Source organism: Salmo salar, chromosome ssa06 (genome assembly GCF_905237065.1).
Source record: "Salmo salar chromosome ssa06, Ssal_v3.1, whole genome shotgun sequence".
Taxonomy (NCBI): Eukaryota; Metazoa; Chordata; class Actinopteri; order Salmoniformes; family Salmonidae; genus Salmo; species Salmo salar.
Genome location: NC_059447.1, coordinates 35,942,158 through 35,954,300, shown reverse-complemented (window position 1 = coordinate 35,954,300; position 12,143 = coordinate 35,942,158). Strand labels below are relative to the sequence as shown.

Below are 12,143 nucleotides of genomic sequence, written 5' to 3'. Positions count from 1 at the left end.
CTAGCTAGCTAGCTAACATTAGCCACAACAAATTGGAATCCGTAACATATCATACGTTTTGCAAATTCGTAACATATTGTACGTTTTGCAAATTTGGAACATTGTAATTCGTAACATTTCATATGAAATGGATGATGGACATCCACAAATTAATACCATACGAAATGTATTGTATGATATACTAAATGGAGTGTCTCGGATTAACATACAGAATAATATGAACTGCTCCGAGACCAGGTTGGTCTACACCATGTCAGCTGCTAGTAAAACTTATTGAGAGCAGGAAGCAGAAATGTACTATCTACCGTTTGGACTATACCACAGTATTGGTTTAGGAATAACTATAAGAAAGCCTTTTCTCTCTTTTTTTACTCCCTGTCTGACAGACACTCACACAAACATGCCAAGACACAAGGTTTCTCTGACCATTTACATTTTTTATCAAGTTCATACAAAGAACACTTAGTAAGGTTTCCTCTAAAAAGAGATGGTTAAAAAGCCAGGCAATAACTTTGACCTTGACTCTTCCTCAAATATTATTGTAATTAGTGCTGTAAAAATGGAAACAATCTTCATCATTGTCGTCATCATCAATGATAACCTCTTTTAAAATGTAAGTAAACAGCTAGGGAATGAAAGGACCCTGTTGATGCTATGAGTGTGTCTTTATGAGACCGATTGAATCTGCATAGAACTGAAGCGTAAAGGTGGGGTGGGAGGGATTTTTAATTTCCCTCATATCAATGTCCCTCTGTCTTTGTGGAAGGAGCTCATTGGAACAATCCTATCAACTGATCTGCTGCCCAAATACAACATCCTGTAAACCTTTAGTGTAGTTATATTAACGCTCTATAGTAGGAGTGTGCTGCTATGTATTTCAGTCTTTTTAACCTGAACATTTAACATTCCTAATTCAGGACATTGCCTCAGGTTGTCCATTACTGGAGTGGGAGGATGTGAGAGAGGGATGTGGTTTGTGGCATTTGGCTCTTTGCTCTCTCTGATGGAGTCAGTCCAGACCCTGGAGACACATAAATGAAGTCAAACATCAGTGACAGCTGGCCTAGGTCACCGTGGGGATGGGGTGGCAGAACAAAACAAATGCAGGGCACTAGGAGAAAGGGATGCCCAGATAAATGCTGAACTCATGGAGAACATGCCCAGACCAAAGGGTTGGACTTCAACATTTTTTTTTTCTGTTGACAGTGCCTGTCTTCCTTATACAATATGGATGATAGCCTCCAAATGAACACAAAATATGCTTTTCATTTGTCTTGCCTGTTCTTCTGGAATTGTATTTACTGTGTCAGTGTGTACTGTACTGAGTGCATGTGTGTTTGTGTGTACACATTTATTCACATCATGTAGGCCTACACATTTGTCTAGACATTAAATATACATTTTTAGCTCCATTTCTCATGGCCTTTATCTATGAATAAAGAACTGCATAATCAAAACCACATGTAAACAGAGAACATAAGAACACCTGCAACAACAAGGATTATTTTTAGATGTCAGGGCAGTATAATTAGTACAGGCCCGTCAGCTAAATTAATATAATTTCTGGTCAAAACATGCAATGTTCCAGCACCTTAATTACCTTGTATCTCCGTTCTATCTAGACAGCCTGGGCATATTAAGAGGTGTCCAAACCAATTTTCGGATTCATTTAAAAGCCATGGACCTTGAATATAAATCAAATTAGATGACAATTTCATTTAAAACAATCCCATTTTACATTTATAATTGGGCTATTTTATTTACCAAGTCTACAGGTATTGCAAAGGTACTTGATAGATGCTTGGTTAAGGACGTCAATTAAAATCCTCCCTATGGTATCTTGTCTTAAGGGTTTACGCACCCACTGATACTGTTTCATGGTGCTGGGGAAGAGGTTGGTATGGTGGCTTATTGGTAAAGAAATCTTGCTGATACTGGGCCCCCTCGTAAGGTTAAGATTAAAAAGAGTACCAGTATTTGCCCTGCTTTACAGAGTGGAGTAGTGGGAAGGGGGGACTTTTAGCTGATAGAACGAGGAGTAGGCCTCCCCTCCTTAGCCTCGCATGTTGTCAGATAACTTCACATACTCAAGGGGTCTAAAACGCTTCTGCCAGCTAACAACCCAGAGAAACGGATTCAGCCAAATCGGAGATGTCAGAACAAATTAATTTGGACACCGCAATCTGGGTGACCCAAACACTGGTAGCGCTCCACTCAACGCAAAATGAGAGAAAGATGTGTTTTTCTTGTTTAAGTCTATAAAAAGCCCTTATATAAAACAAGTATTTAACAATTTTTACAGCAGACAAGTGGTACAATATATATACACAAATACATAGCAATCAAAGGTAGTCTACTACCAAAAGTATGGAACCACATGATTTGCAGATATAAGCTGCACAGGAATCACAAATCTTCAATCGTCATTCGTTAACTAATGTGTTGCCAAAGCACTTGAATACAATGCATTTTTCACATGAATACATGAGTGTATGTACCATACATAGTATCCGAAAAAGCACAAGCTTCAAACACAGGACATTTTCTGTTGGGAAGGAGTGCGTGGCCAGTTTCGAATCTGAAAGCACTTCATCTCTCATCAATCAAACGCTACTTTTTTGAAAGAACTTCAAATCCGAATACAGTACAAAAAAATCATACACAATATATTGCTAAGGATGAAACCCAAGTATGTCTACCAGGTTGCATTCAGATAACCTGTTGTAGAATAGTTGCGTTTAAGGAAGTTTTACAAAGAACAGTCATTCAGCTCTTTTAGGGTGCCGTATATACAGTGTAATCAGTAGAGATTGAGTATGCACACTAAGCTGATGGTCCACAGTCTGACATTCCCGCTGTGTGCTATCAGTTACGTGTACTTAATTCTTCATGATAAGAATTATTTTGGTCCAGCACCTACAACCACAGAATGGGCGACTGTGAGATATACATGGCTCCTCTGTCCTGCTGTGGTGTATTATTTACATCGTCCAGTGTTGAGAAACTGAGGCAAAACTTTGGGCCAGTAAGCCTTTGACAGCTTTAATTCACTTTCGACTGTCCAACACAGTCTGAGGCAATCCAAAACCAGCGGGCTCACTGTGACAGTATTGGTGTAGGATTCACTGTACGGAGGCCTGCGGCAAAAAGACTCTGGCATACCTGTGGGCCAAAAAGGCCCTTCACCGGGTAAATGATACTCAAGGAGGGTGTCACTGTTTCGAACAGTCAGCAGTGTTTGTCTCCCATGAGTCAGATATACCTGCGGGTCAACATTCGCTCAGCACTAGGATGGGAAGAAGAGGGATATTAAGGTGAAATCTCAGCCAATTACAGTACTTCGTTCTACTATAGGAGGCAAGCCAAGGCGTTAGCCTGGCGACATCCTGGTGCCTCGCTAGCTGTCAGCTTGGCCCCAGGCTGTGTTTGTCCTTGAGGCCTCACAGAGGCTCACCCTCCTCATGGAGACTCCCTGGAGCCTGAAGGATCCATGTGTCACAACGTCAGTATCGTTCAGCTAGCATTAGCAACACTATCCTAGTGCCTGCAGCCTGTAGAGCTCAGATGGGGTTTCAGAGGTGTCCACTCTTGCAGGCCAGCCCTGATAACTGCTTGTAGGTTTGTGTTTTCTTAAGTATGGCCTTGCTGGAATTGTGTCTGTAAAATAACATTTGTATCCATCCAATAGTAAAAGGTCATGGAGAGCTAATCAAGCTTTTTTTCTGAGTGGACAGAGTTCTGATTCGCTAATGCAACTTCCTCTGCCGGAGTAGCGCAGGAGGAGAGAGAAGAGCGAATACAAATAAGCTCTGTGAAAAGCTCAGTGGTCTGGTTTCTGAGAAAATAGTCCTAAATATCTTTCAGAAGAGCCTGAGATTGCAACAACAACAAAAAATCTGGGTCCATGCAGCTCTGCTTCCACCTCAGCTCCCCACATTTAAAGGACTCCGGAATGGTCCAAAGTCAGACACCAGAGAGGGTTTGCAGATAGATGGGTACTTATTGCTTTGCAGACAGAACATATTGCTTGTTACTTGCACACATACATTGCTTGTTCACAACCAGTAATGCATCCTGAATGATAAAGGAGAGAGTCCATAGAATACTTTATATGGCTGGGCTGTTAAGTTGGAGAAAGCTAAATGTTGACCGTGCATGTTACATACGGTAGCTATGAGTGCAGATGTGCATGATGCACATTTGTACTGTGCATATCCCAACACTTTTCCATTTCTGATTTACTTTTTATTCAACCATATCATAAAAACAACAACAACTCCAAGTGGGTCTTATGTAGATCACATAACAGCTTTAGAAATCCTGAAGTATGAACCGTGGACGGATAATTCAAATCCCATATGAAATGTAACAAGCATTGACCCGTAATTGTCTCCAACAGCCAATTCCAACATGAATGACTCCATCGGCTGCACGTAGTTTAAATCAATTAAAATGTCCTATATTCCATATCATGCTGCTGCATAGGCTACAGTGAAACCACTTGGTGTCTGTCCATAACACAGAATGGCTCGACAATAGCAGCCGAATGAATCTCCAAATCATTTAACAGTGTGAAAGCCCTGCTCCACTCCATGCATGCCTAGCGTGTGAGAGTGTGTGAGGGCCTGCCATGCTGGGGATTGGGTATCATTAGTTATGGCTGCACCCCCTGTGAGGAGGCATGGTGTCCCCTGGCTGGGAACAGCTTGGAAGACCATGCAGGGGTTGGATGCTGGAGGCTCCCACCATAAGTCAAGCCCACTGGGGAAAGGGAGAGCCGAGGAAAGGGGGTCTGGTGGAGCTCAGGAACAGGCTGGAAGCTGGTTGGTGGGGAGGAGCTACAGTAGCAGCAAATGGTGAATGACTCGAGTAAACACGACTGACTGGCTGCCATCCGTTGATACGGTTCCACCTGTCTGGAATACGCTGGGCGTAGGTATGCACTGCGGCGTAACCTGTTTACTTATGATAATAAATTAAGCTTGAGGCTTGGGCTAAATTGCAGGAGAGTTCACTGAAACGTACGGTGAAGGACGGCGCTTGTGTGAACTTAGACGTATCAGATTTCCATGCAAATATTGTACCTTGCGGTCAAGTATAAAATGATAACAAGCCAAGAGGAGTTGCTTGTTCTCCAGTAGCTTGACTATTGGAAATAATCCTTGTGGTTTGGAAAGACTTACTGTAATGTCTATGTTTAGCCACTAGCTTCAACCCAGCTGCATTTAAAGTGACTCATTATACATATAGATGAACCATACACCTGCATTCAACAAAATTATCATATTAAAGCCTATTTTAATATTACAATAATATATGCATGCATCACATGAATTGCTGCCAGTCTGGAAGACATTCTTTAATAAAATACTCTTGTGTATGATTTTCCTTCCTTCCTGACCTTCGTGCATTCATGTTTGGATAGATTCTTCAACAGCAAGCCAAAGCTAAGATAAAATAAAAAAGCAATGACCTTTACTTCACAACTACAACTTCCCACACTTCCCATCCTTGCATTGCCTTTGGCACCATATTACCCAGGACAGACACGGTGACCTGTCCTGCCCTCTTGCAGGCGCCTATTGTCCCTTGCGATTTGCATCTGGCCTCTGCTGAAGCTTCACTAACACAGACAGTTCCATTTAACACGACTGTGGTGACCTTGCTGATACCTGTGCTGTTTGCCCTCTCCGATGCATGCGTCAACCACTGTGTGAGATTCCCCAGTTTTAACGACCAGGGGGTCTGACGCTTCAGGGCTCTTCTCCAGCAGGTGACGAACAGGAGGTGCTTGCCGCACCAAACCTCTGTCCGGCTTAGTTCCTCATCCCTTACATTCAGGATGAATAAACAAGCACCTCCTTTCCCGCTGTTTCTCTCTCTTCCTCTCCCTCTCTCTCGCTGGTACAAATTTGCCAGAATGATATCTCACTCTGTTCTGGATGGAGGGTGATGGGAGCTGACAAGACAATGGCATTGTCACTGCTGTTGTTCAGGGTCCTGGAGGTGCTTTACCCATGTGTACCACTCTGACAGGCTGCAAACAGTAGGAGAGTGTGTAAGTGTGTGGGGGGGTACGGATTTGTAAAGTAGTGGTGCCAGGGGGAGCAAAGAGGAGATTGACCAAAACAAAACAGGGAGGACGCTGGGACAGAGAGGGAATTTAAAGGATCCAGGTCTAGAGATAGCAAGTCACTTCGTGATCGTTACCTTCCGTTTTGGGTGTTACATTATCAATAACAAAGAAAACCTGCAATTAAAATAGCAAAAGAAGATTGCCTGTCCCTGTTCATCCCCCCCAGCCATCAACACGACGTTGATTCGTACAAAAAGCTCTCGCTCCCAGGCCTTACTCCCAGTCCTATAGACTCTTTTCTTGCTCTCCTGTTCTCCAAACGTTCATGCTCAGACTGTGACCTCTGTCTTGCTGTTGGTGGGCAGCCCCTTGTTTTTGGGGTGCATGTGGGGCGACTGTCCATAGCCCAGGGGCTGGGAGAAGAGTTCCGGGAGCGTCTCAATGCTGAACTGCCGCTTGTTGGAGTAGGCCTGCCGGCGGCTGTTGGGCTGTTGATGTAACTGCTGTTGATGTAACTGCTGTTGATGTAACTGCTGTTGATGTTGTTGATGTTGTTGATGTTGTGGATGCTGCTGATGCTGAGGATGCTGCGGATGCTGCGGATGCTGCTGCTGTGCCTGCCCGATGTGGGAGGCTGTTGGATGCTGGACATGGCCCTTACTGGGGTCCCAGACTTTGAAGGCTGAGCTGGAGGCAAGCGGGTGGGTGTTAGTCTTGGAGATCTTGGGCTTGGGGAGCTGGGCGGTGTTGATGGTTATGGCCAGTGGGGCGTGGATGTCTGGAGGGGGCAGGAAGGGCTTGTCCTTGTGAAAGGCGATGGGCTGGAAGGTGGGGGGTGAGGAGTGATGGCGGGAGTAGTCCACCATCGGGTAGCCCTTGTAGTAGTCTCTTGCTGCCGTATCTGCTGCGAGAAAGTGGAGGAGACAAAGGTGGGGGGGGGAGAGAAGAATGCGGTGAGTGGTATAGAAGTCAAAATACCTTACAAATACCTTTAATCTTTTCCTTTGACATGGTATCCACTCAACCTGTGGGTCCACAATGAGTTATATGGGTCAGAATATCTACCTGGTACCCCCAGAGACCTCAACAATGTCCTCCTTTGTTCAGATACAGTAAGAGCTCTGTTATCCAGTGGCCAAACCCCTAAACCAAGTTAAAACAAACAAAACAACAACAATGAAAATCTGTAAGGACCTGCTGCACAAGCATCTCCTCCCTACTTTATCATGCTGTAAAGACAAGTGTGATTCCAGGTAATTACATTGTACACATTGTAATAGCAGTGTAATAGACTCCATCATAGTGTGGCTGTAAAATATGCTGGAATAGAAGAGCACAGATTAATAAAATGCACTGAGTTACCCCACTCATATCACTTCAATAGCTTTGAACCTTGCCCAACCTCTCTGTTTTAATTAAATGTACACATTTAGGCAAGTTATACAAGACATTGTGTCCCTTTTCTGCTGCCAAGGGAAGAATAAGGTGAGACACCTCTCCCCCTGTGTTAATCCCTGTGCCGTTGGCTGTGTATTATATACCATGAAAGGAACCAGTAGCTTTACACCATCATCCCTAAACCAGCCAACCTGTCAGGTAAACCTACAATGACATGGAGGTAGAGCTGCACAGAGTGTACAGCGGCTTACACCCACAGGGGCTTGGTTCTGTGTGTGTGTGTCTGTGTATGAGTGTGTGTGTGAGAGGGGGGTTAAAAAGCCTGAAGCTCCGTAACGTTAACGTTGAATGAAAACAAAGAAGAAAAAAAAGCAACAGCAACTGGCGGATGAGCTGGAGATTTGAGGGGAGTAAAAATAGAGCTGGTTTAGAGTGTCGTGTCGTATTAGTGAGGGAGCCCTGAGTGCTGCTTCGTGAGGTCACAGCGGCCAACCCCTCAGCCCTCAGACACTAACAACCTTGTTCGCCTCACTGTTGTGTCATTTTGGTTTTTCTTCCCCTATTTTGTTGGAGAAAAATGATCCTGGTTGTTGTTGTTTCTTTCCCCCCTCCCCCTCGGTGTGTGTGTGTGTGTGTGTGTGTGTGTGTGTGTGTGTGTGTGTGTGTGTGTGTGTGTGTGTGTGTGTGTACGCGTGTGTGTACAGTTGAAGTCGGATGTTTACATACACTTAGGTTGGAGTCATTAACATTTTTCAACAACTCCACAAATTTCTTGTTAACAAACTATAGTTTTGGCAAGATGGTTAGGACATCTACTATGTGCATGACACAAGTAATTTCTCCAACAATTGTTTACAGACAGATTATTTCACTCATAATTCACTGTATCGCAATTCCAGTGGGTCAGAAGTTTACATACACTAAGTTGACTGTGCCTTTAAACAGCTTGGAAAATTCCAGAAAATGATGTCATGGCTTTAGAAGCTTCTGATAGGCTAATTGACATCATTTGAGTCAATTGGAGGTGTACCTGTGGATGTATTTCAAGGCCTACCTTCAAACTCAGTGCCTCTTTGCTTGACATCATGGGAAAATCAAAAGAAATCAGCCAATACCTCAGAAAAAAAATTGTAGACCTCCACAAGTCTGGTTCATCCTTGGGAGCAATTTCCAAACCCCTGAAGGTACCACGTTCATCTGTACAAACAATAGTACGCAAGTGTAAACACCCTGGGACCACGCAGCCGTCATACCGCTCAGGAAGGAGACGCGCTCTGTCTCCTAGAGATGAACGTACTTTGGTGCGAAAAGTGCAAATCAATCCCGTAACAACAGCAAAGGCCCTTGTGAAGATGCTGGAGGAAACAGGTACAAAAGTATCTAGAGTTGAAGTCGGAAGTTTACATACACCTTAGCCAAATACATTTAAACTAAACATTTTCAAAATTCCTGACATTTAATCCTGTAAATATTCCCTGTCTTAGGTCAGTTAGGATCACCACTTTATTTTAAGAATGTGAAATGTCAGAGTAATAGTAGAGAATGATTTATTTCAGCTTTAATTTCACTCATCACATTCCCAGTGGGTCAGAAGTTTACATACACTCAATTAGTATACCTCTCAGGAAGGAGACGTGTTCTGTCTCCTAGAGATGAACGTACTTTAGTGTGGAAAGTGCAAATCAATCCCAGAACAACAGCAAAGGACCTTGTGAAGATGCTGGAGGAAACCGGTAGAAAAGTATCTATATTCACAGTAAAACGAGTCCTATATCGGCATAACCTGAAAGGCCGCTCAGCAAAGAAGAAACCACTGACCTCAATCCTATAGAAAATTTGTGGGTAGAACTGAAAAAGCGTGTGCGAGCAAGGAGGCCTACAAACCTGACTCAGTTACACCAGCTCTATCAGGAGGAATGGGCCAAAATTCACCCAACTTATTGCGGGAAGGTTGTGTACTAATTGCACTACATACTATTTAGCACATACTGTATAGTAAAAATTAAGTTTGCCATGGCCGAAACATATTACTTTTGGTACGTTCAAGACAACTGGGAGTTTGGAAACAAAATTAGCTCACACTGGGAAAAATCATGACTTTGTGATCTTCAGGTTGGAGAAGTCAGAGCTCTAGGATGACACCCGAGTTTCTTACTTGTAATTCCGAGTTGGCTGACCATTCAAAACGATTTTTCCCAGTCGGACCAATAATTTTTGGGGGAGTTCCCTGTTGTCTTCAATGCACCATCAGTTACGGCTTCACATATGAACCGGAAAGCATTGCCTGTAGCCCTCACTCTCCATCTTTGGAGGATGCATGCACTCAAAGACTTGGCCTCCATTGGTTGATCTAGCCAGCTATAGATAGACTACTCATGATGATGTATTGCTTATTGTTTTTTGCTTTTGATGCACTTTGAGATACTATAAAACAGATTTTTTCAAATACTCAAACGGCCTACTATTTCGGACGCAAGTATGAGTATTCGGACACGGCCTGTGTTTGTGTGTGTGTGTGTCTCAGTCACCAGATCTCAACCCAATTGCACACTTAGGGGAGATTCTGGAGCGGCGCCTGAGTCAGCATTTTCCACCACCATCAACAAAACACCAAATGACAAAATTTCAAAAACAAAAAGAAATGGAGGAACTTATTCAAGAAAGAACCTGTGTAATATATTATAAAAAATAAAGCGAACTGGATGGAATATGGGGAAAAATGCACCAAATTATTTTTCAATCTTCAATATAGAAATGCTACCAAACAAAATGTATTGAAACTTGTTACAAATGATGGAGTCACACATGATTCACTGAATGATATTTTGAAAGAGAAAGTAAAGTACATTAAGAATATGCTTTTGTTTCAGTCTCCTCCATCTCCACTAACTGAAACTAATTGTATGGATTTTTTCCTAATAATAATAATAATGTAAAATTAACATCTGTACAGAAAGACTCATGTGAAGGCCAAATTACAGAGGAGGAACTTCTTGATGCAATTGGGGCCTTTAAGGCTGGGAAAACTCCAGGGCTGGATGGCATACCAGTGGAAGTATACAAAACTTTTTTTAATATACTCAGAGGACCATTATTAGCATGTTTTAACCACTCCTATATAAATGGTAGATTATCAGACACGCAACAAGAAGGTCTGATATCATTATTACTGAAACAGGACCCAAATGGTAAATATAAAGATCCAGTCCATAAAGACATTGGAGACCTCTTGCACTTCAGTGTTGTGATGCAAAAATCCTAGCAAAATGCTTGGAGCATAGAATTAAAAAAGTATTGTCAGATATTATTCATCCTAATCAGACAGGTTTTTTACATGGACGATACATTGGAGATAAAATAAGACAAGTACTGGAAACAATAGAATATTATGAAATATCGGGGACACCAGGCCTGGTTTTCATAGATGATTTTGAAAAGGCTTTTGATAAAGTATGACTGGAGTTTATAAATGAATGCCTAGATAATTTCAATTTTGTGGAATCTCTTATAAAATGGGTTAAAATTGTGTATAGTAACCCTAGGTGTAAAATAGTAAATAATGGCTATATCTCAGAAAGTTTTAAACTATCTAGAGGAGTAAAACAAGGTTGTCCACTATCAGCATATCTATTTATTATTGCCATCGAAATGTTAGCTATTAAAATTAGATCAAATAATAATAATAAGGGATTAGAAATCCGTGGCTTAAAAACTAAGGTGTCATTGTACGCTGATGATTCATGTTTTCTTTTAAAACCACAATTAGAATCTCTCCACTGCCTCATAGAGGATGTAGATACTTTTGCTATCCTCTCTGGATTAAAACCATAGTATGATAAGTGATAACTATATTACGTATTGGATCACTAAAAAAATGCAAATTTTACATTACCATGTAGGTTACCAATTAAATGGTCTGACGGAGATGTGGACATACTCGGTATACACATCCCAAAAGAAAGAAATGATCTCACTCCAATACATTTTTATAGAAAGTTAGAAAAAATAGATAAGATCTTGCTACCATGGAAAGGAAAATACCTGTCTATTTGTGGAAAAATCGCCCTGATTAACTCTTTAGTCATATCACAGTTTACCTATTTGCTTATGGTTTTGCCTACACCTAGTGACCTGCTTTTTAAATTATATGAACAAAAAATATTCCATTTTATTTGGAACGGCATGCCAGACAAAATTAAAAGGGCCTATTTGTCACGTCCTGATCAGTAAAGGGGTATTTTTGTTATTGTAGTTTGGTCAGGACGTGGCAGGGTGTGTTTATTTAGTGTCTCGGGGTTTGTTGGTCTATGTGCTTATGTAAGAGGGGTGTTTGTTTAGAGTGTTCTGGGGTTTTTGGTCTATGTTCTATGTTAGTGTATTTCTATGTTCAGTCTAGTCTTTCTATTTCTATGTTTAGGGTTTGTTGATTGACCTTCAATTGGAGGCAGCTGTTCCTCGTTGCCTCTGATTGAAGGTCCTATGTATAGGGGTGTTTGTGCTATGGGGTATGTGGGTACTTGTCTCCTGTTTTGTGTCTGTGCACCTGACAGGACTGTTTAGTGCCGTTCGTTGTTTTGTATACGTGATTTGTTTGTTTTTCCTTCTTTTGATTTAATAAAGAAGATGAGTATACACGTTCCCGTTTCTAATCCTTACGACACCCGTTACA

The 12,143-nt window shown here is 42.0% G+C and overlaps 1 protein-coding gene across 3 annotated transcripts in view; it reads right to left on the bottom strand.

Annotated features, from left to right (window-relative positions):
- Positions 1-416: 416 nt before the first annotated feature.
- LOC106607173 (protein shisa-8) overlaps positions 417-12,143 on the bottom strand; it is a 97,949-nt gene continuing 86,222 nt past the window's right edge. The window contains exons 4-5 of one of the 3 annotated variants that reach the window (XM_014203830.2): positions 7,142-7,219; positions 417-6,980 (exon numbers count right to left, since the gene is read on the bottom strand). In XM_014203830.2, coding sequence (XP_014059305.1) covers positions 6,406-6,980; positions 7,142-7,219 — 653 coding nt within the window. In that variant the 3' untranslated portion in view covers positions 417-6,405. The remainder of the gene's footprint in view (positions 6,981-7,141; positions 7,220-12,143) is intronic. The other 2 variants (XM_014203831.2, XM_014203832.2) reach the window with 2 other exon arrangements.